General features: G+C 45.4%; 1 protein-coding gene across 50 annotated transcripts in view; it reads left to right on the top strand.

The window, feature by feature from the left end:
• The window catches only part of LOC132474120 (titin-like), a 178,324-nt gene that overhangs the window by 74,413 nt on the left and 75,936 nt on the right, over positions 1–27,975 (top strand). For all 50 annotated transcript variants that reach the window (XM_060074608.1, XM_060074631.1, XM_060074605.1 and 47 more), the window contains 37 exons: positions 69–368; positions 461–763; positions 884–1,071; positions 1,218–1,332; positions 1,876–2,163; positions 2,258–2,409; positions 3,074–3,221; positions 3,727–3,904; positions 4,283–4,404; positions 4,536–4,823; positions 4,944–5,240; positions 5,372–5,558; positions 5,707–5,822; positions 5,951–6,250; positions 6,594–6,893; positions 6,987–7,092; positions 7,411–7,607; positions 10,392–10,700; positions 10,809–11,087; positions 11,571–11,870; positions 12,998–13,300; positions 14,355–14,548; positions 14,634–14,817; positions 18,039–18,341; positions 18,447–18,746; positions 20,550–20,668; positions 22,258–22,435; positions 22,531–22,815; positions 22,979–23,272; positions 23,815–24,111; positions 25,051–25,232; positions 25,336–25,465; positions 25,576–25,766; positions 25,911–26,340; positions 26,553–26,861; positions 27,042–27,223; positions 27,490–27,619. In XM_060074608.1, the coding sequence (XP_059930591.1) occupies positions 69–368; positions 461–763; positions 884–1,071; positions 1,218–1,332; positions 1,876–2,163; positions 2,258–2,409; positions 3,074–3,221; positions 3,727–3,904; positions 4,283–4,404; positions 4,536–4,823; positions 4,944–5,240; positions 5,372–5,558; positions 5,707–5,822; positions 5,951–6,250; positions 6,594–6,893; positions 6,987–7,092; positions 7,411–7,607; positions 10,392–10,700; positions 10,809–11,087; positions 11,571–11,870; positions 12,998–13,300; positions 14,355–14,548; positions 14,634–14,817; positions 18,039–18,341; positions 18,447–18,746; positions 20,550–20,668; positions 22,258–22,435; positions 22,531–22,815; positions 22,979–23,272; positions 23,815–24,111; positions 25,051–25,232; positions 25,336–25,465; positions 25,576–25,766; positions 25,911–26,340; positions 26,553–26,861; positions 27,042–27,223; positions 27,490–27,619 (8,484 nt within the window). The remainder of the gene's footprint in view (positions 1–68; positions 369–460; positions 764–883; positions 1,072–1,217; positions 1,333–1,875; positions 2,164–2,257; positions 2,410–3,073; positions 3,222–3,726; positions 3,905–4,282; positions 4,405–4,535; positions 4,824–4,943; positions 5,241–5,371; positions 5,559–5,706; positions 5,823–5,950; positions 6,251–6,593; positions 6,894–6,986; positions 7,093–7,410; positions 7,608–10,391; positions 10,701–10,808; positions 11,088–11,570; positions 11,871–12,997; positions 13,301–14,354; positions 14,549–14,633; positions 14,818–18,038; positions 18,342–18,446; positions 18,747–20,549; positions 20,669–22,257; positions 22,436–22,530; positions 22,816–22,978; positions 23,273–23,814; positions 24,112–25,050; positions 25,233–25,335; positions 25,466–25,575; positions 25,767–25,910; positions 26,341–26,552; positions 26,862–27,041; positions 27,224–27,489; positions 27,620–27,975) is intronic.

The raw sequence follows: 27,975 nt of genomic DNA, 5'->3' as shown, positions 1-27,975 counted from the left end.
TGAGAACATCATTAAGGACCATGAGATTTTGAAGATGTACGATTTGAAGAGAGATGTTGTGTTTTCAGACGTCCCTGGTCCTGTCAAGGCACTGAAGGTGACTGACACCACTGACGGTGAGGTGAGTCTGGCCTGGGAGGAGCCAGAGAGCGACGGCGGAAGCAAGATTGTTGCTTACGTGATTGAGAGACGAGACATGAAGCGTAAGACCTGGACCCTGGCAACAGACCGTGCAGATACTCCAGAGTACTGTGTGAGCGGTCTGCAGAAGGACTCATGGTACCTGTTCAGAGTCTGCGCTCGCAATCGAGTGGGCAGCGGGCCCAGCGTCAGCACAGATGATGCTGTTCAGGCCAAGAATAAGTTTGGTGAGAAGGGACCTCCTCAGGATTGTCAGTAGGCCTACTTACAGTACTTACATGAGGTTGAAAAATTAAGAACACATGTGGTTTTCTTTCAGATGTGCCTGGTGCTCCTGAGAATGTCAGGGTCAGTGTGGTCAACAGGTTTGGAGCCACCATCACTTGGGAGCCTCCCATGTCTGATGGAGGCTCTGACATCACTGCCTACATCATAGAACTGCGCGATAGGACCTCCGTCAAGTGGGAGGTGGCCACTATTTGTAGTGTGTCTGACCGCTCTGCCGCCCTGAACGACGTGGTGGAGAATAAAGAGTACATCTTCAGAGTCCGAGCTGAAAACAAGGCTGGGATGGGCAGACCCAGCGCCGCGACCAAACCTGTCAAGATCATGGATCCCATCGGTGAGTCTTGGGATTCACTGTCATCATCGATTAACATGTCTGAATATAGCCATTGTTGCTCAACCTATCATCAGGTTTATAAGGATATGACGGAAACATAGATCTTTTATTTGTTTTCAGAGAGGCCAAGTCCTCCTCTGAACCTGAACTACAGTGAGCAGACCAAGGCTGGAGTGTCCCTCTCCTGGGAGACCCCCACTAGTAATGGAGGCAGCATGATCACCGGCTACATCATCCAGAAGTGTGATGAAGGATCAGACAAGTGGCTCCGCTGCAACACCAGGCTCTGCCAGGACCTCTCCTACCGGGTACCCAACCACTCAGTTTTCTGACCTAAAGACGTAGCCTAACACAATAGTGGCTTGAGTGTTTAGGGTTAAGTGATGACTCTTGTTGATCTTCCATTAGTTGTTAAGTTGAATTGTAAGTCTGGCTGTTGTGACCTGGTGTATAGGTGACTGGTCTGAAGCCTGCTCAGAAGTACCTCTACAGAGTTTTTGCTGAGAATGCTGCTGGAATCTCTGATCCCACCGAGCAACTGGGACCCCTTCTGGCTGATGACACTCACGGTACCCAGAACAGGCGCCCCTCATCGTATGGCTGACATGGCTGTGTTGTGGATACACATTAAATCCATGTGCAAACAGGGATGTGGTTCATAGAACATAGATATACAGTACATCCATGTACACACAGGGATGTGGTTCATAGAACACAGATATACAGTATATCTTTGTGCACACAGGGATGTGGTTCATAGAACATAGATATACAGTATATCCAGGTACACAAAGGGATGTGGTTCATATAACATAGATACACAGTATATCCATGTACACACAGGGATTGGATTCATAGAACATAGATATACAGTGTACACACAGGGATGAGGTTCATAGAACATAGATATTTCCATGTATCCATGTACTAGATCGGGACATGGGCAGAGGGCATAGATGTACATAAATAAATACTATTATACTATTATATAAATACTACTATATATTGAGATGGCTCATATAGCATACATATACAGTAGGTACAGGATCAGGGAAATTAGAAAGTAACTGACTTAATGAGGAGATCATTCTAAAAGTGTGTTCTCTCTCCAGTGGCTCCTACCTTCGACCTGAGTGCCTTCAGGAATGGACTGGAGGTGATAGTTCCTCAGCCTCTCACCATCCGCGTGCCAATCACCGGATACCCCACCCCGACTGCAAAGTGGACTTTTGGAGACAAGGAGCTGACTTCTACGGATGAACGAGTTACCATGGTGACCAAGTCGACCTACACAGAGCTGGTGGTGACCCCTAGTTTGCGTCCAGATCAGGGCACCTACTCCCTGGCACTGGAGAACGATGTAATCTCCGTCTCTGGGGAGATTGAAGTGACCGTCATCGGTACAGCACACTCTCCTCTCCTGCTTCATCAAACCTTCGAGCCCTCTAGCAAAGCCATTCTTCAGTGGAATGATGATTCAATATTTTTCCCCAGCCTCCCCCAGCGCCCCCAAGGACCTGAAGGTAGCTGAGGTGACCAGGCGCCACGTCCACCTCATGTGGGAAGCCCCAGACCACGACGGAGGAAGCCCAGTCACCCACTACCAGATTGAGAAGAGGGAGGTGTCCCGCAAGACCTGGGTCAAGGTACACTTCCCTTCTCTTCTCCCAGTATGGCCAGGGTTACAGAAACACAACCGTTTATCTGTTCACGTTAAGACTACAGTTACAGAAACACAACCATTTATCTGTTCACGTTAAGACTACAGTTACAGAAACACAACCATTTATCTGTTCACGTTAAGACTACAGTTACAGAAACACAACCATTTATCTGTTCACGTTAAGACTACAGTTACAGAAACACAACTATTTATCTGTTCAGAGTATTTCAACATTAAGATGTATATCTTCCCATTAAGACTAGAGCTTCATTAAGATGTATATCTTCACATTAAGACTAGAGCTACAGAAACAATAAGATGTATATCTTCCCATTAAGACTAGAGCTACATGAAGATGTATATCTACACGTTAAGACTAGAGTTACAGTAACATTAAGATTTATATCTTTACATTAATACTAGAGCTACATTAAGATGTATATCTTCACATTAAGTACAGTTAAATTAAGATTTATATCTTCCCATTAAGACTAGAGTTACAGTATCATTAAAATGTATATTTTCCCATTAAGACTACAGTAACATGAAGATGTATATCTTCACATTAAGACTAGAGTAACATTAAGATGTATATCTTCACATTAAGACAACAGTAACATGAAGATGTTTCTGTTGGGTTCCTCCAGGTGGCCGTGAACGTTCTGGACCTGGAGCACACGGTGACCGACGTGATGGAGGGTAAGGAGTACTTGTTCAGCGTTACAGCCTGCAACAAGTGTGGTCCAGGAGAACCAGCCTACATCGATGAGCCGATCAACATCTCCTCTCCTGCCAGTAAGGACCTCAACTATCACTCTACTTTGTCCAGATAGGAGCGGGATGCTTTGATGAGGGACATTAATGTACACAATGTATGCACCGTTCACTTTGCAAACAACTTCATGAGTTCAAACTTCTCTGCTCCAAACCACGTTAACGACGGTAAGGCTAGGAAATAGAAGGACACCATGGAATATCTTCCATTTTACACAGTTTTGACTTCTAATTTTTGTATTGAACTTGACTCTTTTTTTTATATAAAGCGCTATATAAATTTCATTTATTATTATTATTATTATTATTATTATTATTATTATTATTATCTTGGGATTGAAAATTGTGGGTCTCTGGAAAAAGGCCAGCCCTAATCCTTACCCTGACCCAAAACCTCAGACAAAGATTCCTGTGAGACCAGGTTGTTAAGAAGCCGTACGTCCAGAGGTAGCTGCTAGGGCAGAGGGGGTCTCCTCCTGGTGTGATATGTCTGGTAAGTTGTAACCGTGCTATCCTGTGTATCCAGCTGTGCCTGACGCCCCGGAAAACCTGAAGTGGAGAGATAAGGGTGCCAAGACCATCTTCCTGTTTTGGGAGCCCCCCAAGTACGATGGGGGCTCGTACATCAAGGGCTATGTGGTGGAGAAGTGCCAGAGAGGGTCGGACAAGTGGGAGCCCTGCGGAGAGCCCATTCCTGAGCTCAAGTGAGACATCTGGACCTGGAGATGACATGGATAGCAAAGCAACCACACAACCAACTGCATAGCAATCACACAACCTACTGCATAGCAACCACACAACCTACTACATAGCAGCCACACAACCTACTGCATAGCATCCATACAACCCTCTGGTTAGATTAGATGTCCTACTGCATAGCAACCACACAACCTACTGCATAGCAACCACACAACCTACTGCATAAAAACCACACAACCTACTGCATAGCAACCACACAATCCTCTGGTTAGATTAGATAGTGTATAGTAACCACACAACCCTCTGGTTAGATTAGATAGTGTGTTGTAACCACTCTACCTGAACCTTTCATGACGGCGTTCTGTATGTTGTGTGTGTGGCAGGTTCCTGGTGAAGGATCTGATTGAGGGCCAGTGGTACTCCTACCGTATCAAGGCCTTTAACAAGCTGGGAGCAGGGAAGCCCTGTAGGGCCACCGACGAGATCCAGGCTGTGGACGCTAAAGGTCAGCTCACACATTCCTATGCATCTTCTGCCCCCAGGGGCTGGACCTCTTATAGAACCCTTCTCCACCACACAACCAAGGAGCATCTTTTGACGTGTTTGCTTCTGAACTCTTCCATTTCCTTCCGACAGAGCCTCCAGTGATCCAGCTGGACGTGAAGCTGCTGGCAGGCCTGACTGCCAGAGCCGGCACCAAGTTTGAACTCCCTGCCGATGTTACGGGGAAGCCGGAGCCCAGGGTGAAGTGGACCAAGGCTGACCTGGTACTGAAGACCAACGAGCGCATCGCCATAGACACCAAGCCTGGACACTCCAAGCTGTCCATTGACAAGAGCACCAGAGGAGACACGGCGACCTACATCATCGAGGCCGTCAACACTTGTGGACGCGCCACCGCCACTATCGACGTCAACATCCTCGGTACACTCAGCTTGTGTTTCAGAAGTTGATTAAAGTTGTTATAATCAATAGGCAGAATATAGAGATATCATATTGGTGTGGAACAAAAGATGAGCATCAAATGTGTTGTCCGTCATGCAGATAAGCCTGGTCCTCCCGCTGCCTTTGACCTCTCTGAGATCACCAACGAGTCCTGCTTCCTGGCCTGGAACCCCCCGAGAGACGACGGAGGTTCCAACGTCACCAACTACATTGTAGAGAGACGACAGACAGACAAGGAGGAATGGGTCAAGCTATCAGCCACAGTCAAGCAAACCACCTTCAGTGCCTGTAAACTGACCCCTCTGAAGGAATACATCTTTAGAGTGAGCGCTGAGAACCAGTACGGAATCAGCCAGCCTGCCGAGCATGTCCCCATCGTGGCCAAGTACTCCTTCGGTAGGTTGGCCCCTGGAGAACATGTCATCTCTCAGTATTTGTCTGTGTGGAACAGGGATATTTACCAGGTGTGTCTCATGTTGGAACCTATAATCAGAAGAAGTAACGATGGTTCTTGTCTTTTGTTCCAGATCCGCCTGGTTGCCCAACCAGAGTCACTCCTTCAGACATCACTAAGGATGCAGTCACTCTCACATGGTTTGAGCCTGACGAGGATGGTGGCAGCCCCATCACTGGATACTGGATCGAAAAGTTTGACCGAGAGAGTGACAAGTGGATTCGATGCAACAAACTCCCTGTTAAGGATGCTACATTTAGGTAATGGTCAGATCTAATTTCATCTGAGTTCATGAAGAAAATTACATATGAATCCAATGGTTTCCAGTTCTTACCAAGAAATATGAGTAATACTGTTTATTCTTAGTAAGCTTGGGGACTTGGACAAAAATCCTGCATGTGCTTCCAGGGTGAAGGGCCTGCCGACCAAGAAGAAGTATAGCTTCCGCGTTTTGGCTGAGAACTTGGCTGGACCCGGTAAACCCAGCGTGGAAACAGATCCCATCCTCATCAAGGATCCAATTGGTTAGTCACATAACCCCTACTATTCCCCACTTATTTTTGGTCAAGATACATACTAATCACCAAAAAACTGTTATTTGAATGAATGACCTGTAGAAATGACTCCCATGTTGACGTTGTGTTGTATCCAGACGCTCCATGGGCTCCAGGCAAGCCACTCGTGAAAGATATCGGCAAGACAACGGCCAACCTGCTGTGGACCCGGCCGGAGCACGACGGCGGTGCCAAGATCGAGGGCTACATCATTGAATTCCAAAAGGCAGGAAGTGAGGAATGGGTCCGTATCGCAGAGGACATTCCTGTGACGGAGCACCTGCTCAAAGGTCTGATGGAGAAGCAGGAGTACTGTTTCCGGGTCAAGGCCGTCAACAAGGCCGGAGAGAGTGAACCCAGCGAGCCCAGCGACCTTGTGCTCTGCAAGGAGAGACTCTGTAAGTCTAACCTCCATCAACAATACGTCCCTTATCTCCTGGTCCAAGCTTTGATACCCGGCGTTATAATATATATGATAATAGCATTATAAAAATGCAGTAGGCTATTAGCCTACTGCATTATTATTATTGATGTAATATTAAAAAAATAACCCATGGTCCTAAACACACAACTCATAACTCCTGTTCCTCTGTCTGTCTTTCTGTCTCTCTCTCTCTCTTTCTCTCTCTCTTTCTCTTACTCCGTCTCACGTTTTTTCTCTCTCACGTTTTCTCTCTCTCTCTCTCTCTCTCTCTCTCTCTCTCTCTCTCTCTCTCTCTCTCTCTCTATCTCTGGCCCTAGATCCCCCGTCGGCTCCTCAGTGGCTGGAGGTGACAAACATCACCAAGGTCAGTGCTGACCTCAAATGGCAGTTGCCCAGCAGCGACGGAGGCTCCCCCATCACCAACTACGTGGTGGAGAAGAGGGACGTGAGGAGGAAGGGCTGGCAGGCGGTGGACACCACGGTGAAGGAGCTCAAGTACTGTGTGACTCCCCTCAATGAGGGCACCCTGTATGTGTTCAGAGTGGCTGCTGAGAACGCCTGTGGGATGGGGGAGTTCTGTGAGCTGGAGGATGCGGTGCTCGCCAAGGACACGTTCAGTGAGTACTTCCTCTGTGTGCACTGCTGTACCAGTTAGACCAATGCTGTGGAGAATTGTGAAGCATTTGGCATTCACTTCTTGTTCATTTCAGCCACTCCTGGGCCACCGTACGCGCTGACGGTGGTGGAGGTTACCAAGAGACACGTGGAGCTGAAATGGGAAGCCCCCAAAAGCAATGGTGGAAGACCCATTACCAAGTGAGTCATCCAGCCAGTGTCTCAGTCCAGAGCATTGGAATACTGCTCAGACTATTACATTGTTCTGGTGATGTGATGTGGTTGAGAAATTTGTCTTCTAAACCAACATTGGGGAGGCAGTAGATCAGGAGGTGGAGCGGGTTGGCTTGTAACCAGAAGGTTGCTAGTATGATCCCCGGCTCCTCCTAGTTGAGTGTTGAGGTGTTCCTGAGCAAGACGCCTCACCCTGCTCCTGAAGAGCTTGCTGTCTCCCTGTGTGGTGGACTCCGCCATCGGTTTGTGAATGTAATATGTAACATGAGAACCTTGTATTTCCAGGTATGTGATTGAGAAGAAGGAGAAACTGGGCAGCCGCTGGCTGAAGTGCTGTAAGACTCCTGACAAGCAGAGCCAGTACAAAGTGACTGATGTGGACGAGGGGACCGAGGTCCAGTTCCAGGTGCGAGCGGAGAACAAGGCTGGCGTCGGAGATCCCAGTGAGCCCACTGAGATCTTCACCATCGAAGACCCAACCAGTAAGTGTCCTATGCTTGAGACGTGTTCCTCTGAACAATACAAACCATCAGAGAGCCCGCCCTTAAAGTGGCCAACATTCGATTCAGCGTAGATGTTGCAAGATGGCCACCGGTTTTTCTTGTGCAGTTGAGTGACCAACCTAGACATATATGCAGTGGTGTAGTCTACGTGATACGCAGGTATACGCCGTATACCAACTAGGAACGCACCAGGATTTGCCCACTTAAAAATGTGCACAGATATATCAATCGTCTTGTGACAGATCTTTCACTTCTGTGTTTATTTTTCGCAAATACCGGTTGGGTATAACTGCAATAAAATACTTTAAGCAGGGGAAGTTATCTCCTACATTCACCATTCATAAAATTCCCCCTGCGCGCTCGCGCTCTGCCCTGTCTCTGTTACGAAGCGCGAAGCTGCCCCTGCATCTCTGCACGTTAGTTGGCGGGCCGAGCCCCTCCTTCTCGCGTGTGTGTGTGTGTGTATGTGCGTGCGTGTGTGCGTGCGTGCGTGCGCGTGTGTGTGTGTGTCCAGTCCTCCCATATTAATGTGTAAACCACATAACAAGTAGTCAACAATGTTTTAATCCCACTTTATATCTCCTTGTTACTTTTAGATGAGAACCCCTGGCCAGCCTTTCAGACTGGGTGTCAGGCTAGGGAATTTAAAAACAGGCATCCTTGGTTAGAGTGGAGGGAAAAAAAGTTTGGTAAATGTCAGCCAACATACAGTTGGTATACACAATTGAAATTCATAATGTTAATCACTATGCAAATGAGAGTATAGCTAATTCATGGTCATTTTTAAGGTGCAGTAATTTCACACTTGCACAATTCAATTACTGTATGGTATGTTAGATAACAACAGTAAGAGCTCAAATTAGAGCAATTGAAAGATTGAAACATTAGTCTCCTGTCATCTCCTTCTCATGCACTGGTTAGCCATGGTTGTAAACAGTTCATTAAATTAATTTGAGTAGATTTTGTCCTTGTTTAGCATGTGCTATTGCTACTATAGATATGCAAAGGACAACTTTGTTCATACTGTTCATACTGTTATTAAAACTGATAAACCTATTCAGCTTTCCATAAATGTTGAAAATCGTTATACTCTTAATCAGCGGGTTGTAGACCCCTGCGTTGATGAGTGGTGCGACACCCCATAAGCACCACACACGTACACGTACCGGTGGGACGGGTTTGTACGAGGCTGGGAGGGAATCATCACAGTATACCCACTACAATAAAATAGACCAGGGGTTCTCAAACTATATGGGGCCGGGGACCCCCCCATAGGGCAGAAATTATTTCAAGGACCCCCTCATAACCGCAACACAAATGTAATCATATAGGCTCATGTCTATTTTTTCTGTTAGATGCTTTTGAACTCTTTTATGCTTCAATAATTCAGTGCTAATACCACAATAGTGTTAAATAAGCATTTTATTGTATTTTGGCATAACTTACAATATGTAAATAGATTTTACTTTTTTATAAATGTGTGTATAAAAATTTCGCACACACACACACACACACACACACACACACACACACACACACACACACACACACACACACACACACAATACCCAACCCAAACAAAACCAGCAAAAAAAAACAAAAAAACATGACACATTGGGCAACATTGCCCAATGTTGTCACAATGGACCTGGGACAACGGCAGAGGACATGTTTATTTCCAAATGTCTGCAAGGATTGGTTTACAAGAGAGATAGTAAAGTGGTGCAAAACAGTTAAATTATTCACCCACGTAAACACGTTACCTACTGTTACCAATGGTCCATCGTTACAAATCGCCTGCTCGGCATGCCATGCATATATGGATGAAGCTTTGAAGGGGACGCAAAACACAGCTTTGGCAGCGCTGTTGAACGCTGATTGGCTGTCATCACGCGTTTGCTGCCGAAAAGTTGAAATATTTCAACTCGAGCAGCATTTGACGCGCCGCAAAATACGTGAACACGCCTGCAGCGCGGGCACGGGCGTGCTGCGCTGCAAATCAAATCTTGCCGTGCCGCAAATCAAATTTTGCTGCCAGTTTTCTCGGCAGCAAGTGGTCCGGCAGCAAACCCGCAACGCGTCTCTACATTCACTTTGAATGGGATCGTGCTGCGCGGCATCTTTTTGCATCTTTTGGTGTGAACGCAGGGCAGACTCGAGCATGCGTTGACAGGTTGACGCAATGTTAACAGAGTTACTATTGGCCGAAAATTAAAGCAGGGGGAGGGCTGAACACAATGCGCCTGTTTAATTGGCTTTTATTTAGTTATTTAGGTGCGAGATGTGAAGGTAAAGCCTGAGGGAGTTTGACGTAATGTAAAAGCCGAGTGTTCATTGGTTTAACGTTACGCCGACGGGAGTAATGACGACCGGCCCAACATTTTTTCCATAAATACCGGTATGTTTATGTTGTAACAACAAGCTCTTCACGGACCCCCTGGCAACGCGCCGCGGACCCCACTTTGAGAACCGAGGAAATAGACTACACCACTGCATATATGCAACCTAACAGACTTTCAGATTGTCCACCTAGCCACCAAACTCAAAGCTCAACAATATCAACTTTGACCCCTAGATACAGACTACTGACCAACCAATCAGATCGAGCTTTATTTTACATTTTACAACCAGAAAATCGCTGTTTTTTACTTTCTAGTTTTTTTAAATATTTTATATACATTTTGTGAGCTCATATGATTGTTCCTAAAGATGATCATGTTACATTTCAACTTGTTGACCAACCATTTGTTTTTATCCTGTTAGGCCCTCCGTCTCCTCCCCAGCAGGTGGCCATCCCCGACGCCAGCAGGCTGCACATCAACGTGACGTGGAAGCCTCCTACTAAGGACGGAGGCTGCCCCATCACCGGCTACCACGTGGAGGTGGCAGAGGCCCGCCCAGAGCTTAAGTGGCTCCGGGTCAACACCCGACCAATCAAGGAGCTCCAGTTCCGCGTTGATGACGGAATCAAACCAGAGAAGAAGTATGTCATCAGGGTGCGCGCCATCAACTCCATCGGTGTCAGTGATCCCTCAGAGATAACCGACAAGATCTTCACCAAGGATCCTGACTGTACGTATAATCGCTTACATTCTTGATCCGTAGAGCTCAAGACTACTATGTTTCCACTTGTTTAGTTTGCGTCATTTTATAGATTACATCACCACCCTTCTTCCCCAGGTGCCCCGACCTTGCAGCTTGACGGAAAAGACTTAGTGGTGGTTGAGGGGGAGAAGCTCCACCTCAACATCCCCTACACCGCCATCCCCACACCCAGCATGGTGTGGCAGAAGGACAAGGTGGAGTGTAAGGCAGACGACAAGACCTCCATGACCATGGAGATGAGCAATGCTCACCTGGAGAAGCTGAGGTGTTCCCACGGCGACGCCGGAGAGTATACCATCACCCTGAAGAATAGTCTGGGAATCGTCAGCGAGACCGTCAACGTCAAAGTCATTGGTAGGCCCCTCCCACAGTATCCACAGCCCCCTGCTGATGATCTACTTTGATTGTGTTGAGGTCATTGGTAGGCCCCTCCCCCAGTATCCACAGCCCACTGCTGATGATCTACTTTGATTGTGTTGAGGTCATTGGTAGGCCCCTCCCCCAGTATCCACAGCCCACTGCTGATTATCTACTTTGATTGTGTTGAGGTCATTGGTAGGCCCCTCCCCCAGTATCCACAGCCCACTGCTGATTATCTACTTTGATTGTGTTGAGGTCATTGGTAGGCCCCTCCCCCAGTATCCACAGCCCACTGCTGATTATCTACTTTGATTGTGTTGAGGTCATTGGTAGGCCCCTCCCCCAGTATCCACAGCCCACTGCTGATGATCTACTGTCAGTGTGTTGAGGTCATCAGTAGGCCCCTCCCACTGTATCCACAGCCCCCTGCTGATGATCTACTGTCAGTTGAAGGAGCCCTGTCCGTTTACCCTGCAGGTCTTCCTGGTCAGTGTGAGGACATCAGCTCCAGTGATGTCACAAAGAACTCCTGCAAAATGAGCTGGAAAGCCCCCGAGAACAACGGGGGCACACCCATCGTCAGCTACACCCTGGAGCGCCGTGAGTCCTCCAAGAAGACCTATGTCCCGGTCCTGTCAGGGGAGGACATCCTCTCCTGCTCCGTCAAGGACCTCTACGTCAACTGTCAGTACCACTTCCGGGTCAAGGCGCACAACAAGGTGGGGGCTGGAGAGTACCTCGAGCTGCGCAGCCCAGTGATCATTGAGGAGATCAAGCGTGAGTTCTTAATTCATATAGATCCTATGCATCAAATATAATGTACTAACATTTATACATTATACAATTGTTAGCACTGAAGAAATCACTTGTCATTTCTTTCATCATTTTTATCATATACCATCATATATATATCACATACTATCATATGTCATATACTGTTATTACTGAAGGAATCATGCAGAAGTACTTCATTCATATATATTGCACTATCATATATAATATGCTATCATATATATACCAGGGATGGGAAACTGTCATGATAAAGAGGGCCCCAATTGAACCTACGTATATTATTTAATATTTTCCATTCTCAAATGCATTTTTTACGTGTCTGTACTCTTCTTAAACGACAAATACAACAAGTTTGTTTTAAAAGAACCAACAACAGGCATATGATTGATTCGTATTTTTTTAATGCGAAAGGGCTCACATAAATCATCATTGAAGGATTGCACAAAACTGAAAAACATTTGCCCAATATTAAGTGCAACAACTAGCATTCCGTGCAGTTGTAGTAGTTCTAGTGGTGACTTACTTTTAAAGGCCATGGCTCTCTGTCTTTATTCCTCAATGATGGGGAAGGCCCGGGGCCTTACTGCATCCCTGATATATATTTTATACTCTCATATGTATAATATATAGAAATCAACAGAAAACATTATTCAAATATATACTATCAAACAAATATACAGTCGTATATTAAATGTATGATCATTTATCTGATGTACTATCATATATGATTTACTGTGTTCATATATATTGTGCTATCATATATTTTGTACAATTATATACTTTCATATATGCATAATACTATCATATATATTGTACTATCATATACTATCATATATATATATATAATCTCATATATATAATATTATCATAAATATGAAATGATCATCTTGAATATATTATCATCTATATTGCACAGATAAGATACTGCATCAGATAATATACAACAAAATATTGTAATTTATAATATATATGATAAACTATAGACCCAACCCTGGACCTTATGTTACGGCCGTTATTATTGAAGAAATCAAGTTTAAAAAGGTTAATAATACACTATGATATGTTATATATAATTTGGCGCAGACCTAACCTTAACACTGATGGATCCACAGAGAAACCAGACCCACCCATCCAGGTAGCGGGCCAGGACCCCACCTCCAAGTCCATCACGGTCACCTGGAAGGCCCCAGACTACGACGGTGGCTGCGCCATCCAGGGCTACATCCTGGAGAAGATGATAAAGGACGGGGATCGCTACGAGAGGATCAATCCCAGCCTGGTCCATGGTCTCTCCTACGTGGTGGAGGAGCTCCTTGAGGACATGGAGTACCAGTTCAGAGTCCGCGCCGAGAACGCCGCTGGAGTCAGCGAGCCATCTCGCAGCACGCCACTCATCAAGGCTGCTGACCCCGTGGGTAAGTACTGGACCCTGCTCGCCTGGGCCTCATGCCCCAGCACCACGCACGGAGGAACCGCCTAGAACCTCAAGACCCAGCACAATTCACTGAGGAACCTGCTTAGAACCTCATGACCCAGCACCACACACTGAGGAACCTGCTAAGAACATCATGACGCAGCACCACGCACTGAGGAAACTGCTTAGAACCTCATGACCCAGCACCACGCACTGAGGAACCTACCTTGAACCTCATGACCCAGTACCACACACTAGGGCTTTGACTCCGAACTTCGTTATTCGAATTTAATTCGAAAATAAATCAATATTCAAACGAATATTAGGCAGCCCTTAATATTGCAAACTGTTATGGGCATTCTTTTTTATAAATGCCTTTGCTTGAACGTAGTTTTCAATTCAGATTCCGAGGCTTTTTCACACCTGGTGAGGTTGTGAATCGCATGCGGATTAGCAAGGCTATTATTGGTCATCTGGGCTCCTGTAGGTGGCGTTGCGTCCTGCTTTGCGCCAACTTTGTATTTTATATTTACACTCCTGACCAAAGTTTGGCGCTACTTTGGGTTCGAAAAAATGCAGGGGAAAATAACCGATAAGGATAAAGCAATATGTAGAATATGTAGGACCAAACTCTCATACCACGGGACAACCAGCAACTTGAGAGCCCACCTGTCTACACTACATCCCAGCAAGCTGCACTCAATGTCAATTTGACGTTGACTGATACACTGCCCTCTAGTGGACAAAGCATATACAAATTAAGTTTTATACCATATATGTCTTACTGAAGGCATTTAATGGTCAAAATATTATGAATAAATTTTCAAATATATTCGAATATTAATATTAATAAACAAACAAACTTCGAATATGATTCTTGGGCAAAAGTCAAAGCCCTACCACGCACTGAGGAACCTGCTTAGAACCTCATGACCCAGCACCTCACATTAAGAAACATGCACAGAAACACAGCCTTATGTCCTATCAAAACCTAAATAGAAACACAGGCCTCATACCCATCCACCACTCACTGAAAAACCAACTTGGCCTTGCAGAGAAACCAAAGGTCACCCTTCACGCCCACGTGCAGTCCGGCGTGTGCGTCAAAAAGGGCCAGGAGGTCCGCATCGACGCCTACATCTCCGGATGCCCCTACCCTACGATCAGCTGGCTGAGGAACGACGAGAACGTCACCAATGAACCTACCAAGAAAACTGCTCCAATCATCAAGAAGAAGAGCAGAGCCAAGGTCTTCTTTTCTCCATGATAACGTGATGAAGTGTTTTCAGTTTGCATTGTCTCCTACCTCTCACCACCAGACCTTCTGCCTGCAGGTTCCAGAGCCTGATGAGGAGTTTGTGACCCCGATGAGGGAGCGTCTGGGTCTGGAAGCCACCCAGAAGGGCCAGGCGGCCCTGATGATCCGAGACACCGTCCGGGCTGACCATGGGGTCTTCACAGTCCAGGTGGAGAACCAGCATGGAGCTGCCACAGCCACCTGTGTGGTCAACATCCTCGGTAACAACGAACCCATTCATGTTATTCTCCCTTAGCATCGGACCCTCTAGTTCCACATCATTAGACACTAGACTACTGCTCTAGTAATAGACCACTACTCTGGTTAGATACTTAAAGTCTTAGATTCATACTCTAGTAAGAGACCACTTACATTGGACCGCTCCTGTAGTAGGAGACCAGTAGTTAGACTACTACTCTAGTAAGGGACAACTACTCTAGTAGGAGAGCAGTATTTTTAGACCACTACTCTAGTAGGAGACTAGAGCCCGACAGATTTATCGGCGGGCTGATGTTATCGGCGGGCCGATGTTATCGGCCGATATTAGGCATTTTCCAAACTATCTGTATCGGCATTTATAATGGCCGATTAATTAACGTTTTTGGTCAAGGACTTTGAGTTTCATGTCTTAAGTTTATCTATCAGAACTTATTTATCAGAACTTATTTATCAGCGCTATTGTAAACTAAACTAATACGCGCTATTGTGCGTATCAGTTTAGTGAAGTAATGAACGAGTCCGGGTGTGATAATAGAAGAAAAGAATAATTAAGTACCCAGCCTCGAAGAATCGAGAATCGGTGGCTGCTACATTCCAACCATATTCCAACCATATTCCGACCTATAAGCAGACCCACTGCCGATCAAAATGAAGCGTCTTGCCCCCGAGAGAGCATCGGCCCTGGAGGGAACGTCTCCCCTATGCTCCTCGACTACGGTCTGGGAGCCGACAGCAGGAAAGGTGTAACACCAACCATCACATAGTTGGAGGCGGAGCGCAAGAGGGTATACGTGCTCCAATAGTGCGAGTTAAAAATAAGGCACATAATTATATTTTAATGATTTTAGCTTGTGTGTGATTTATCGCCGGCATGGGTCGGGTAACGGGCCAAATTTTAACGGGTCAGGCGGGTGCGGATTTCATTTTGATATTATCACGGGTGACGGGGCGGATCTGGTGCTGAACTTTGCGGGTGCGGCGGGGGCGGGTCTCAAACAGTGGACCCGTGCAGGACTCCGGCCTAGGCTATTGGAAATAAACAAAATATTGGAAAGCAGAGTTGGTTGGGCCGCATTTGGGCGCATTGGTTGGGTCTCCACGAGAAAGTATCTCTAAAGGAATTGTAGCCCAAACAGTTGCATGGTATGTCCATAGATCTAGTAGGTCAGATGGTTTTCCACGTCAGCTGAGCTACGATGCTGTCGATGATGCTGACTATGTCCAGCACCAGATCCGCCCCGTCACCCGTGACAACATCAAAATGAAATCCGCACCCGCCAATACCCGTTAATATTTGGCCCGTTACCCGACCCGTGCCTGCGATAAATCACACACAAGCAAAAATCATTCAAATGAATGTGCTTTATTTTTATCTCGCACTATTGGAGCACGTATACCCTCTTGCGCTCCGCCTCCACAGGGGGGACGTTCCCTCCAGGGCCGATGCTCTCTCGGGGGCAACACCCTTCACTTTGACCGGCAGTTGGTGCCAGAGCAGATTTACTGGAGGGGCATGGGTCACCAGCGGGGGGGGCACTTCCGTTTCAGAAATATTTTAACTCAATGGTGACCTCATAGTCAAACACGGCAGAAATGCTATCAAAAACGACATATATTTTTCTTTATTATTATTATTGGGCTAATTATTAATTATTTTTTAGCACCAATATGTTCTTGTTGTCGAGGCTATGTGGTAGTAGCCCTATGCACACAGTTTACGCATCCACAAGCATGAAGACGAGGAGGCTACGAGGCATTTAGCCTCGTGGAGGCTAAACGCAATAAATGCAGTTAACCCACCTCTGATATTTCAGAAATAGTTTATTCACCTCTCAACAGTTTATGCACCTTAAAAAAAAAAAAAACATTAAGTAGGCCTGCCACTGGTTATAAACCTTAGACAAGGTCATACACAAAAGAGCCAGGGCTGGCTTCAAGCAGTGAAATAAACAAACGGCTTACCGTCAGAAGAGTTGCAGGCGACGAGTAGGCCTACTGCTGCTGAAACACTTAAGTACTGTGTCCTTCTATTCGCTTGTGCATTTGCGTGTAAATGGTTAGCAAATTTCGTAAAAACATTTTTTGTTGATAATTAGGCTAACTGTCATTGATATAGGCGGACATATTATTTATTTTTTCAAACCAGGATTTTGCGTGCTGCAGCTCAACGTTATGTTGAATCGATGTAACAAGTTTACTCAGCAGCCAATGAGCATTGACCAAGCCGAACCTGGTATGCATGCACAACCAAAGTGATGCAATTTCCACGCTCATTTATTGTATTATATTTAAATTACAGTTTGCACATTTAATATTAAAAGAATAACTAAAGGGGTTATTTATTTTTTTGGCCATGCCATGACCTGTGGTAGGAGGGGCATTAATAACCGCTAGGGGGGGCACGGCCCCCAAATGCCCCACCTTAACGCCGACACTGCTGCAGTGGGTCTGCTTATAGGTCGGAATATGTTCGGAATGTAGCGGCCACCGATTTTTGACAGGCTGGGTACTTTGTTCTTTCTTACACACAATTGGACTCATTCACTAAACTTCACTAAACTGACATGCACACTCGCGCTCGTCCACTCACTCGCTGACGTCTCTTACACACACACACACACACACACACACACACACACACACACACACACACACACACACACACACACACACACACACACACACACACAGACACACAGCCAGTGATATGCGTACAAGATGTGCATACTTTCTCGTGCTCACGAGATACTTTCTCGTGAGCACCAAATACTTTCTCGTGCTCACGAGCAACGTTGAAAAAAAAAAAATACCCAATGCCGCTTTACGCGTTCCGCACTTTTCTGTTGTGACAATGAAAAACAATGAAATAAAGTTTATTTTTAAACTGACATACCTTATTATTTTAGTGAGGACTCATAAATAACTACAAATAACCAATTTGAGGGAAATCTGTTTATGTTTTGTAACGCGTTTCTGGAATTTCTTTTCTAAATATATGTCGGAATATCGGATTTTTAAATCACCAAATATTTGTATCGTATCGGCTTTAAAAAAAATCCTTTATCGGTCAGGCTCTATAAGAGACCAGGAGTGTTTGACTGCTACTCTAGTAAGGGACCCCTCGTATTAGACCACAGTAGTTCTGAACCACTACCATTGACTGGGTCTCTTTGAAGACTCTGAGTGGGTCTAAGTGAGTGTCGTTGTGTTTTGTGATTGACAGACAAGCCTGCTGCTCCCATCAACTTCACATTCGATGAGATCAGGAACACCTCGTTGGTGTGCCAGTGGGAGGCTCCCGAGGATGACGGAGGCAGCGAGATCCTTAACTACATCCTGGAGAAGAAGGACAACAAGAACGAGGAGGTGGGCTGGATCACCATCACCTCCACACTGAAGGGCACCAGCTACCCTGTCACCAAGCTCATTGAAGGGAAGGAGTACATCTTCAGAGTCTCGGCGGAGAACAGGTTTGGCTGCGGACCCACCTGTACCTCGGAGCCAGTGGTGGCCAAGAACCAGTTTGGTAAGTCATGACTCGTCCACACTATGGTCAAAGGTCTACCATGTGAGCTTCAGAATAGTCCTGAGAGTCCTGATACTGAGTGTGCTTCATAACGTCCCTCCCCAGACCCCCCAGACGCCCCCAACACCCCAAGGGTGCATGAGGTGACAGCCAGCAGCGCCCGTATCTCCTGGCATGAGCCCAAAGACAATGGCAGCCCCATCCTGGGCTACTGGATCGAGAGGAAGGAGGTGAACAGCAAGCACTGGACCAGGGTGAACCGCGTCCTTCTCAACTCCCTGGAAGTGAAGGTGATCGGCCTGATGGAGGGCCTCACCTACATCTTCAGGGTGTGTGCTGAGAACCTGGCCGGCCCCGGGCCCTTCAGTGAGCCCTCCGATCGCACCGTGGCCATGGACGCCATCTGTGAGTACCTTCCAGTATTAACACGCCTCAGCGTACCTCCTACTTGGTTACAAACTCACAGACTTGACGGTAGCATATGCTTTAACACCTGACACGAAAATACAATAAAACAACGTAATGTATAGTTCATTACACCACAGAGACCTTATGGTAACCTATAGTTCATCACCCCACAGTAACATATAGTTATCACCTTACAGTAACATATAGTTCATCACCCCACAGTAACATATAGTTATCACCTTACAGTAACATATAGTTATCACCTTACAGTAACATATAGTTATCACCTTACAGTAACATATAGTTTATCACCTTACAGTAACATATAGTTATCACCTTACAGTAACATATAGTTGATCACCTTACAGTAACATATAGTCATCACCTTACAGTAACATATAGTTCATCACCTTACAGTAACATATAGTTCATCACCTTACAGTAACATATAGTCATCACCTTACAGTAACATATAGTCATCACCTTACAGTAACATATAGTTCATCACCCCACAGTAATTTTATCACCTTACAGTAACATATAGTTATCACCTTACAGTAACATATAGTTATCACCTTACAGTAACATATAGTTTATCACCTTACAGTAACATATAGTCATCACCTTACAGTAACATATAGTTCATCACCTTACAGTAACATATAGTTTATCACCTTACAGTAACATATAGTTCATCACCTTACAGTAACATATAGTTATCACCTTACAGTAACATATAGTTCATCACCCCACAGTAACATATAGTTATCACCTTGCAGTAACATATAGTCATCACCTTACAGTAACATATAGTCATCACCTTACAGTAACATATAGTTCATCACCTTACAGTAACATATAGTTTATCACCTTACAGTAACATATAGTTCATCACCTTACAGTAACATATAGTTATCACCTTACAGTAACATATAGTTTATCACCTTACAGTAACATATAGTTATCACCTTGCAGTAACATATAGTCATCACCTTACAGTAACATATAGTTTATCACCTTACAGTAACATATAGTTATCACCTTGCAGTAACATATAGTCATCACCTTACAGTAACATATAGTTTATCACCTTACAGTAACATATAGTTATCACCTTACAGTAACATATAGTTTATCACCTTACAGTAACATATAGTTATCACCTTGCAGTATAATATAGTTATCACCTTATGGCAGCATTTCTTAAACTCTAGTCCGATCCAGTTGGAGGTGGCCAAACGTACATATATATATATATATATATTAGTGCCCTCAGTTAAACGCGTTATTAACGGCGTTAACGCAAACCAATTTTAACGGCGTTAATTTTGTTATCGCGCGATTAACGCAATTTTTATTTTTTTATTATTTTTTTCTTTGGCTCAAAACAAAGAAGCAGTAGCCTGACTGCTATGTTCAAGGCAGTATGTTTGTATGTTCATCGTTTAATTGCACTATAGGCTTTTTTTTGTATCGTCCTGTTTTAATCAGTATATGCCAATGTTGTTATCAATAAAAAAACATTTGCACAGGGCAAGCCGATGCACTTCTCCATGTTGATAAGAGCATTAAAATGAGAAAAATTAATGGGACAAAGAAATCAAGGGATATTTAGCATAAAAAAACATTTGCAATTAATCGCGATTGCTCGCGATTAATCGTGAGTTAACTATGGCATTAATGTGATTAATCGCGATTAAATATTTTAATCCCTTGACAGCACTAATATATATATATATATATATATATAAAGGTTATCATACCTTAACAAATCATCCTCTTAATAATTTTCCTCCTCAGTGCCCCCTGGCCCCCCCATCCCCTGGGTGGTGGACACTGGGAAGGATTGTGTGATGATCGCCTGGAAGCCCCCTCTCTACAACGGTGGAGGAGACATCCTGGGCTACCATGTGGAGAAGGTACACACTGGAGATTGGATATAATCTAGTACAACTACACCACCTGTGGCTCCACCACACTCCTGCTTTACCACAAAGCTCTACCTACTAATACTAACACACTGGTCATTTGGTAACAGAGTGCAGTGACAGGGTATTGGTTGGTTTTAATTTGGTACTACTACACTTCTACACCATAGTACTACTACACTATAATACTACTTCACTACCAGTGGTAGTGAAGTAGTATTAGAGCCCTGGGCCCTATCTTGCATCCGGCGCAAGTGACTTAGTCACTGGCGCATGTGTCGTTGCTAGTTTACAACTGGCGCAGAGCGTTCTTTTCCCACCATCGCCACTCGCCGGTAAATTAGGGATTGATCATGCGCCCCAAGGGGCGGTTCGGCGGAAGGAGGAGGCGTGTTCTGGCGCAAACGGTTTTTGCCGTTTCTGAATACCATTGCGCTACTGACCAGGAAATACCTGGTTTAAAGTCAGTTGCGCGTTGTTCAGATGCTATTTTTAGGGCGCATGCTGCATACATGCGCATGCGATGCATACGGATTGCTTGTGCACCTCACGCATACACTTTGCTTCTCCCATCTACCTAGCCACACATTCTTGGTAAATGATTTGGGAAAGAACAGCTGATGAAGCGGTAATAAGTTGTACTTTTAAATCAATGCATCTGCAAACACCGTACAGCAAACACATATTTTCTTGACAGAGACATCGTGTAGGCCCACATGCCCATAACTTTTAGGATTGATGAGTATTTGATTGTGAAAAACATTGTTTTACCGCGAGTGAGTGTTAAAAAGAATGAATGAATGCGGGCGCGCGTGTGTGCTCTGTTTAAACACACGCAAACTAAACACGTAACGCATAATACAATCAATGGCAATGTCTATTACCGCGGGGACACATGCATATTAGGATAGCATACAATACTGATAAGAAACAATGTTTATAATGTATTGCGTATATCATTAAATAGAACCACAGTTACCGCATATCATATGTTATATCATATATGTTTTCTTTGCCGAAATTTATTTGAGGACTCAGTATTTCTGAAGTTGTGGAAGAAAACCACTTATTCCATGTGTGAATTAGGCCATATTATTTGGCAATAAACTGAGCCATTTGCAGTTTGAAATTCATGTGCATCTGTCTCATCCGAGACTGCAGACGCGCTGTCAAAATATCAACTTGTCCAATTCAAATGCGCTCATGGCTCTTAAAGGGGATGGGAGCTGGCACTCTCATTGGTTTGTTGGACGTTACGCCCAAACCACACCTACGGGTAACTAGGCTGCTTCAGACCAACCCTTTTGACACTTGCGCCGCGACGCAAGTGTCATTTATCCGCCTGTAAAATAGCGATAGCGCCGTAGAACCGCCCACAAAGCTACTTGCGCTTTGCGCTTCCCACTTGCGTTTCAGACCGTTAAAATAGGGCCCTAAAGGTCTACCACACAATAGTACTACTACCCTATAGCAGGACTACTATGTTGAGGAGGTTCACAATGGGGAAGATACTGCTATATTCTGGTTTGGGTACAGCTTTGTTTGGGTTTGGTCACATGGTGTGGTCACATGGTGTGCAGGTGGTGGCTGGGGAGAAGGAGTGGAGTCGCTCCACGGAGTTCAGGTGCAAGGAGCTGAGCTACACAGTGAGTGGTCTGACTGAGGGAACCGACTACTACATCAGAGTCCTCGCTGTCAACGACGCAGGGCCCGGGGCCCCTGGAGTCACCGAGCCAGTGACCGTCAAGGAGCCACAAGGTAGCCCCCAGACCCCCCACTACACTGACCTTATCCATCCATACTACCACTCCACCCTGGTGACCCCTGCTGTGTTGCTCTGTGTGTGTGTGCAGAGGCCCCGGCGGTAGACTTCGATGTCTCGGTGAAGAACGGAGTGATGATCAGGGCGGGGGAGGCCCTGCGGCTGCCTGCCATGGTCAGCGGGCGCCCGCAGCCAGATGTGAAGTGGAGCAAGGACACGGTGGAGGTGGACAAGGAGAGGGCCCTGGTGGAGACAGAGGGAAGGAACAGTGTGCTCTTCATCAGGAAGGTGGTGAGGGCCGACCACGGAAAATACCAGGTCACCGGTACCAACAGTAGTGGAACTAAGTCTGCTGAGACCCGGGTGGACGTCATGGGTCAGTCACAACTACACTATTACTACTACTAGAGCTCAACTAGCCAGCTACACTATTAGATTAATTTATTTACTCAAGTTAAACTATTATTGTAGGGTTAACCCTCACCCTAGAACTGAACTACTAAACCCTGTGTTTGATTACTATGTGTGTGTGTCTCTAGATGTCCCTGGGTCGGTTGTGGACCTGAAAACGGTGGTGGTGACTAAGAAGAACATCACCCTGACCTGGGCTGACCCCCTGGACAATGGAGGAAGTGACATCTTGGGTTATGAAGTTCTAAGGAAGGACGCCAAGATGAAGCTGTTCCGCCAGCCGGTGGAGACGGCGGCCTGTAAGTGTGACATCCAGGACCTGCTGGTGGGCGAGGAGTACGACTTCAGAGTCATTGCAAGGAACAAGTATGGAGACGGAGCCCCTGCAGACCTGGGCCCCATCCTCGCTGTGGATCCCAAAGGTAACACCTTATCCTGACCCTTACCTTACCAGAGCCTTTACCCTGAAGGTCCTTTTACATTGAACACCATTATTCGTAGCGATTTTTTCCAACGTCAATACATTTATTCCAAATCATGGATCTGAATCGGACGGTTACCATATACGGCTATTCTGATTTGCATAAAAATAAAAATAAATGTTATTCAAATCAAGGTCGACTTCAAGGTCAGCTATGTTGGTTGAATAATTTATCATTTTCAATTAAATATGGAAAATGCTGAATATATTATGTAAATATTTTTGTCATGACAATTCCGTGCACGTGTTTTTTTGGTTTCTGCATCATTTATTCACAACGTGTCCAGTGGCCATGGACCTTACCTTTACCATTACCATGCCCTGTACAATGTACAATATACATATACTTTCATCAATCTGTCCTAAATTGCATGTCATTATTTAGTGTGAGTCAAAGTTAAAAGAAGAAAATATGGCAGAATGAGGCCTGTTTTAGAGGGATCTGTGAACATCAGCATCACTATGTTGACCTTGGACCTCCAGGAACCCCTTCGGCTCCAGAGAAGCTGCACTACAGCGACAAGGGGAAGACCAGCATCAGTCTGGTCTGGGAGCTCCCCCGTACGGACGGAGGGAGCCCCATCCTTGGCTACTATGTGGAGAAGATGAGGTCGGACAGCAACGAGTTCGATGTGGCAGGACGCATGTTCCCAGGGTGCTGTGGAACCCTTGAGAACCTGTCGGAGAACCAGGAGTACCAGTTCCGAGTCTTCGCCGTGAATGAGGTTGGAAACGGCGAGACGTCCAAGCCCTTCTCAGCCAAGATCCAGGACGATGAACGTATGAACACATAAGTTAATTATTAAGTATTAAGTATAAACACTGGCATAAAGCATGAACAAGCACATTCTTTTTTTTTTTCTTCTTCATATTGAACTTTTTCATTATAAAACCTTACAAAATCAACATTGAAATATATCAATATAATTCCGCACCCCAACCCCCTCCTGATGCACAATTAAATGCATGTAGAAATAACATACCCACACAAAAAAAAGAATAGTAATAGTTGTAGTAGCATAGGAATAAATAAATATAACAAAAATGATAGCACAATAAGTAAATAATAAAATACAAATAATTAATTAAAGAAATAATTAAATTAAAAATATGCATCATAAATTTAATTGAAACCACTCTTTCTGTCAGGGCATAAACACTTGTGGCACTACTCTATACTTTTGGAATCCACCCAGTCTGTAATTTGGGTAATGTCAAAATACGTGAAAAAGGCATCCATACTTTTTCAAATGTATTTGTTGCTTCCCTCAATGTGATTTGATCTTTTCAAGCTTTAAATAGAACATGATCTCTTTTAGATCGTTTGGTTTGCTAGCAGCATTGCTCGTCGTTGTTGGTTTGCTAGCAAAGGCATCATGTAGCAGGAACTGCTCGGACTTGGCGTTTTTACCTCTGCTGGGTTTGTTCGACATGATAACCGGTCAGACAGTAAAAGTAAAGTGACAAAGGACCGTGAGGGGGTAAACAACGTGACTTTAGGCGAGAAATAGGGCTTTGACGTCTTCACTCCGCCCAGTGCCAAACAAGCACATTCTAACCCTTATTACATGTCATACATCATGAACAGAGAAATGTTAATCCTGATTACTTGTCATACACCATGAACAGACACATGTTAATCCTGATTAAATGAAAAGCTGCATTAAAGTATTAGTTGTTTAGTGAATAAGATGAGCTAACTCCTGGTTTGTTTTCTAGTTCCTCCTGTCATTAGCATTATGAAGTACTTCAAGAGCAACACCATCACTGTGAAGAAGGGTGCCGTCGTGGACATCCCAGCTCAGGTCAGGGGCCTTCCCCTCCCAACCCTCCAATGGATGAAGGATGATGTGGTGATTGACAAGCCCGACCCGGAGAAGATGACCATAGACACAGAGGAAGTATGGCGATGCCGTTCTTGAGGAAATATTATAACTAATAGATTTGTTTTTTCTTGTGTGTTGTTTTTGTATTCCAAGCTTTGAGATATGTTTTTGTGTTCAGGTGAGCAGGACCACCCTGCAGACTAAGATCGCTCTCCTTGAGAGCATCAGAAAGGACAAGGGCAACTACACGCTGATGGCTGAGAATTGCTACGGGAAAGCCCAGCATGTGATCCGGGTGGAGGTCTTGGGTAATAAAGCTTCTTCAACCTCAGCTTGGATGTGTTTGGTTAAAAGACGTGATAGAGCATACAGTAGTCAGTGAGTACTGAGTGTTGGATTGAGGTTGTGTTCTTTGCAGATCGCCCGATGCCTCCCAGAAATGTTGTGGCGTCAGACATCAAGTCAGAGTCCTGCTACCTAACCTGGGATGCGCCTGAGGACAACGGAGGAAGTGACATAACTAATTACATTGTGGAAAGGAGAGATGCCAGCAAGAAGAAGTCCGACTTTGAGGTTCTGACCATCAACCTGATCGACAGGAGATACGGGGTGAGTTCCAACACCAATAAGATACTCACAGTATACACAATACACGTAAATCATAGGAATGGATAGCCCATTACATCTGGAGATAGAAATATAAGAGATGTAATCTGCTACACTGAGCTTCTCTGCTGTGTCCACTGTGGTCAGGTGTACAAGCTGTTCATAAATGGAGCCTACCAGTTCAGAATCAAGGCAGAGAACAAGTTTGGTGTGAGCGACGGCTGTGACTCTGAGAAGGTCCAGCTCCGGGATCCATTTGGACTTCCTGGTCCTCCACGCAACCCCAAGATCATCTCGGCCACAGCTTCCACCATGACCCTGACCTGGGAGCCTCCCCTGGACAACGGAGGATCTAGCATACAGGGCTACTGGCTGGAGAAGAGAGAGCGAGGAGCCGTGTACTGGGGCAAGGTGAACCGGGCTCCGGTCACCAAGCCTGCGGTGAAGGCCCTAAAGTACACCGTGCTGAGGCTGATCGAAGGAACAGAGTACCAATTCAGGATTTCTGCTTGTAACGCAGCCGGCGTAGGACCGCACAGCGAGTACAGCGAGTGCCGCTTTGCAATGGACCCCTGCAGTGAGTGTCTTCTTCATCATGCATGCTTAGTTTCCCTAGTAAGTTTTTTATTATTATTAATGATTATTATTCATTCATTCATCCATCAGCAGATTCAGTAAGAATAGTTATTATATCAGTAAAGTTTGGTGTGGATTCATAAGCACTTGAAGGATAGAGGTTCTCTAGTAGTGAATACTCGATGAAGTGAAATGTGAACCAACTCGCTCCAGATCCCCCCAGCGCCCCTGGTTGTCCTGTAGTGAAGGACAAGACCAAGAGCAGCGTCACTCTTGCCTGGACCCCGCCAGACAAAGACGGCGGCAGCCCCATCAAGGGCTACATCATCGAGGTCCATGAAGATGGCTCTCCAGACTGGAGGAGGGTCAACCCTGCTGACAAGCTCCACTCCTCCACTGAGATCACAGTCCCTGACCTGAAGGAGAGCAAGAAGTGCCGTTTCAGGGTCTACGCCGTAAACGCTGCTGGCAACTCTGAGCCAAGCGCCAAGACGGCCGACATTCTGGTCCAGGACATCCTGAGTAAGATTCGTGTTGTAATTAAAAGTCTATTGGTAATGTCTGTTATTATTTCATGTTGTACACCTGAAGTCATATTTCCTACTGATACCTGAACTAGTATTCTGAGTGTCATACTGATACCTGACCTAGTATTCCAAGTGTCGTATGGATACCTGACCTAGTATTCTTTCTATTTGCCAGTTGAGCCCATCCTCAGTCTGGATGTGAGTGCCCACGATCTGCTGACATGCAGGGCAGGAGACAGCATCAAGATCCCAGTCTCCATCAGTGGAAGACCAGTTCCCAAGATTAGCTGGTCCTTCGATGGACCTGCAGAGACGGAGAAGAAGAATGAACTGCATACGCTGCCCATTGATTCTGAGGTCTGAACAAATTTTGTGGTTAAATGTGGTTGCCATGATAAAGTCTTAACTCTCTCTTCGACCCTCGAACCGGTTCAGTATTGATGGTTCAGTTCACTGATGATAATGAGGTATCATCAGGCTATCTTTGTCATGTGTTTGTCAATGCTGCTTCATCATGTCTTGTAAATGTGTTGGTCATTGCCTCATCGTCCTTATTGTATCTTGAACATGTTTTGGCCATTGCGTAGTCATCATGATCATATCTTGTACGTGTGTTTGTCTAGGTGGTGACTACAGACACCTGCTCACTGCTGATGATCGCAGACAGCAAGCTGAACCACACTGGCCGTTACATCCTCAATGCTGAGAGCCCTGCTGGACACAAGGTCCTCAAAGTCAGAGTCAACGTCCTCGGTGAGTGGGTTCCTCATTCCTACCTCCACCTCTTCAAACTCTCTCTCCAAACTATCTCTTCAAGCTACCTCTTCAAACTACCCCGACAAATAAATGAACAGAATACTTTCCTGAATCAGCAAAGTTTGAGAGTTAACTTAATTATGTTGTCCCTAGCTTGATTCCAAACCAGGGGTTAGGAATGCTGAGGCGTATCTCTGTAGACCAGGGTTTAGGAGTGCTGAGGGGTCTCTCTGTAGACCAGGGGTTAGGAGTGCTGAGGTGTCTCTCTGTAGACCAGGGTTTAGGAGTGCTGAGGGGTCTCTCTGTAGACCAGGGTTTAGGAGTGCTGAGGGGTCTCTCTGTAGACCAGGGTT

This window comes from Gadus macrocephalus, chromosome 16, assembly GCF_031168955.1.
Source record: "Gadus macrocephalus chromosome 16, ASM3116895v1".
Taxonomy (NCBI): domain Eukaryota; kingdom Metazoa; phylum Chordata; class Actinopteri; order Gadiformes; family Gadidae; genus Gadus; species Gadus macrocephalus.
This window is presented reverse-complemented; position numbering and strand designations above follow the sequence as displayed.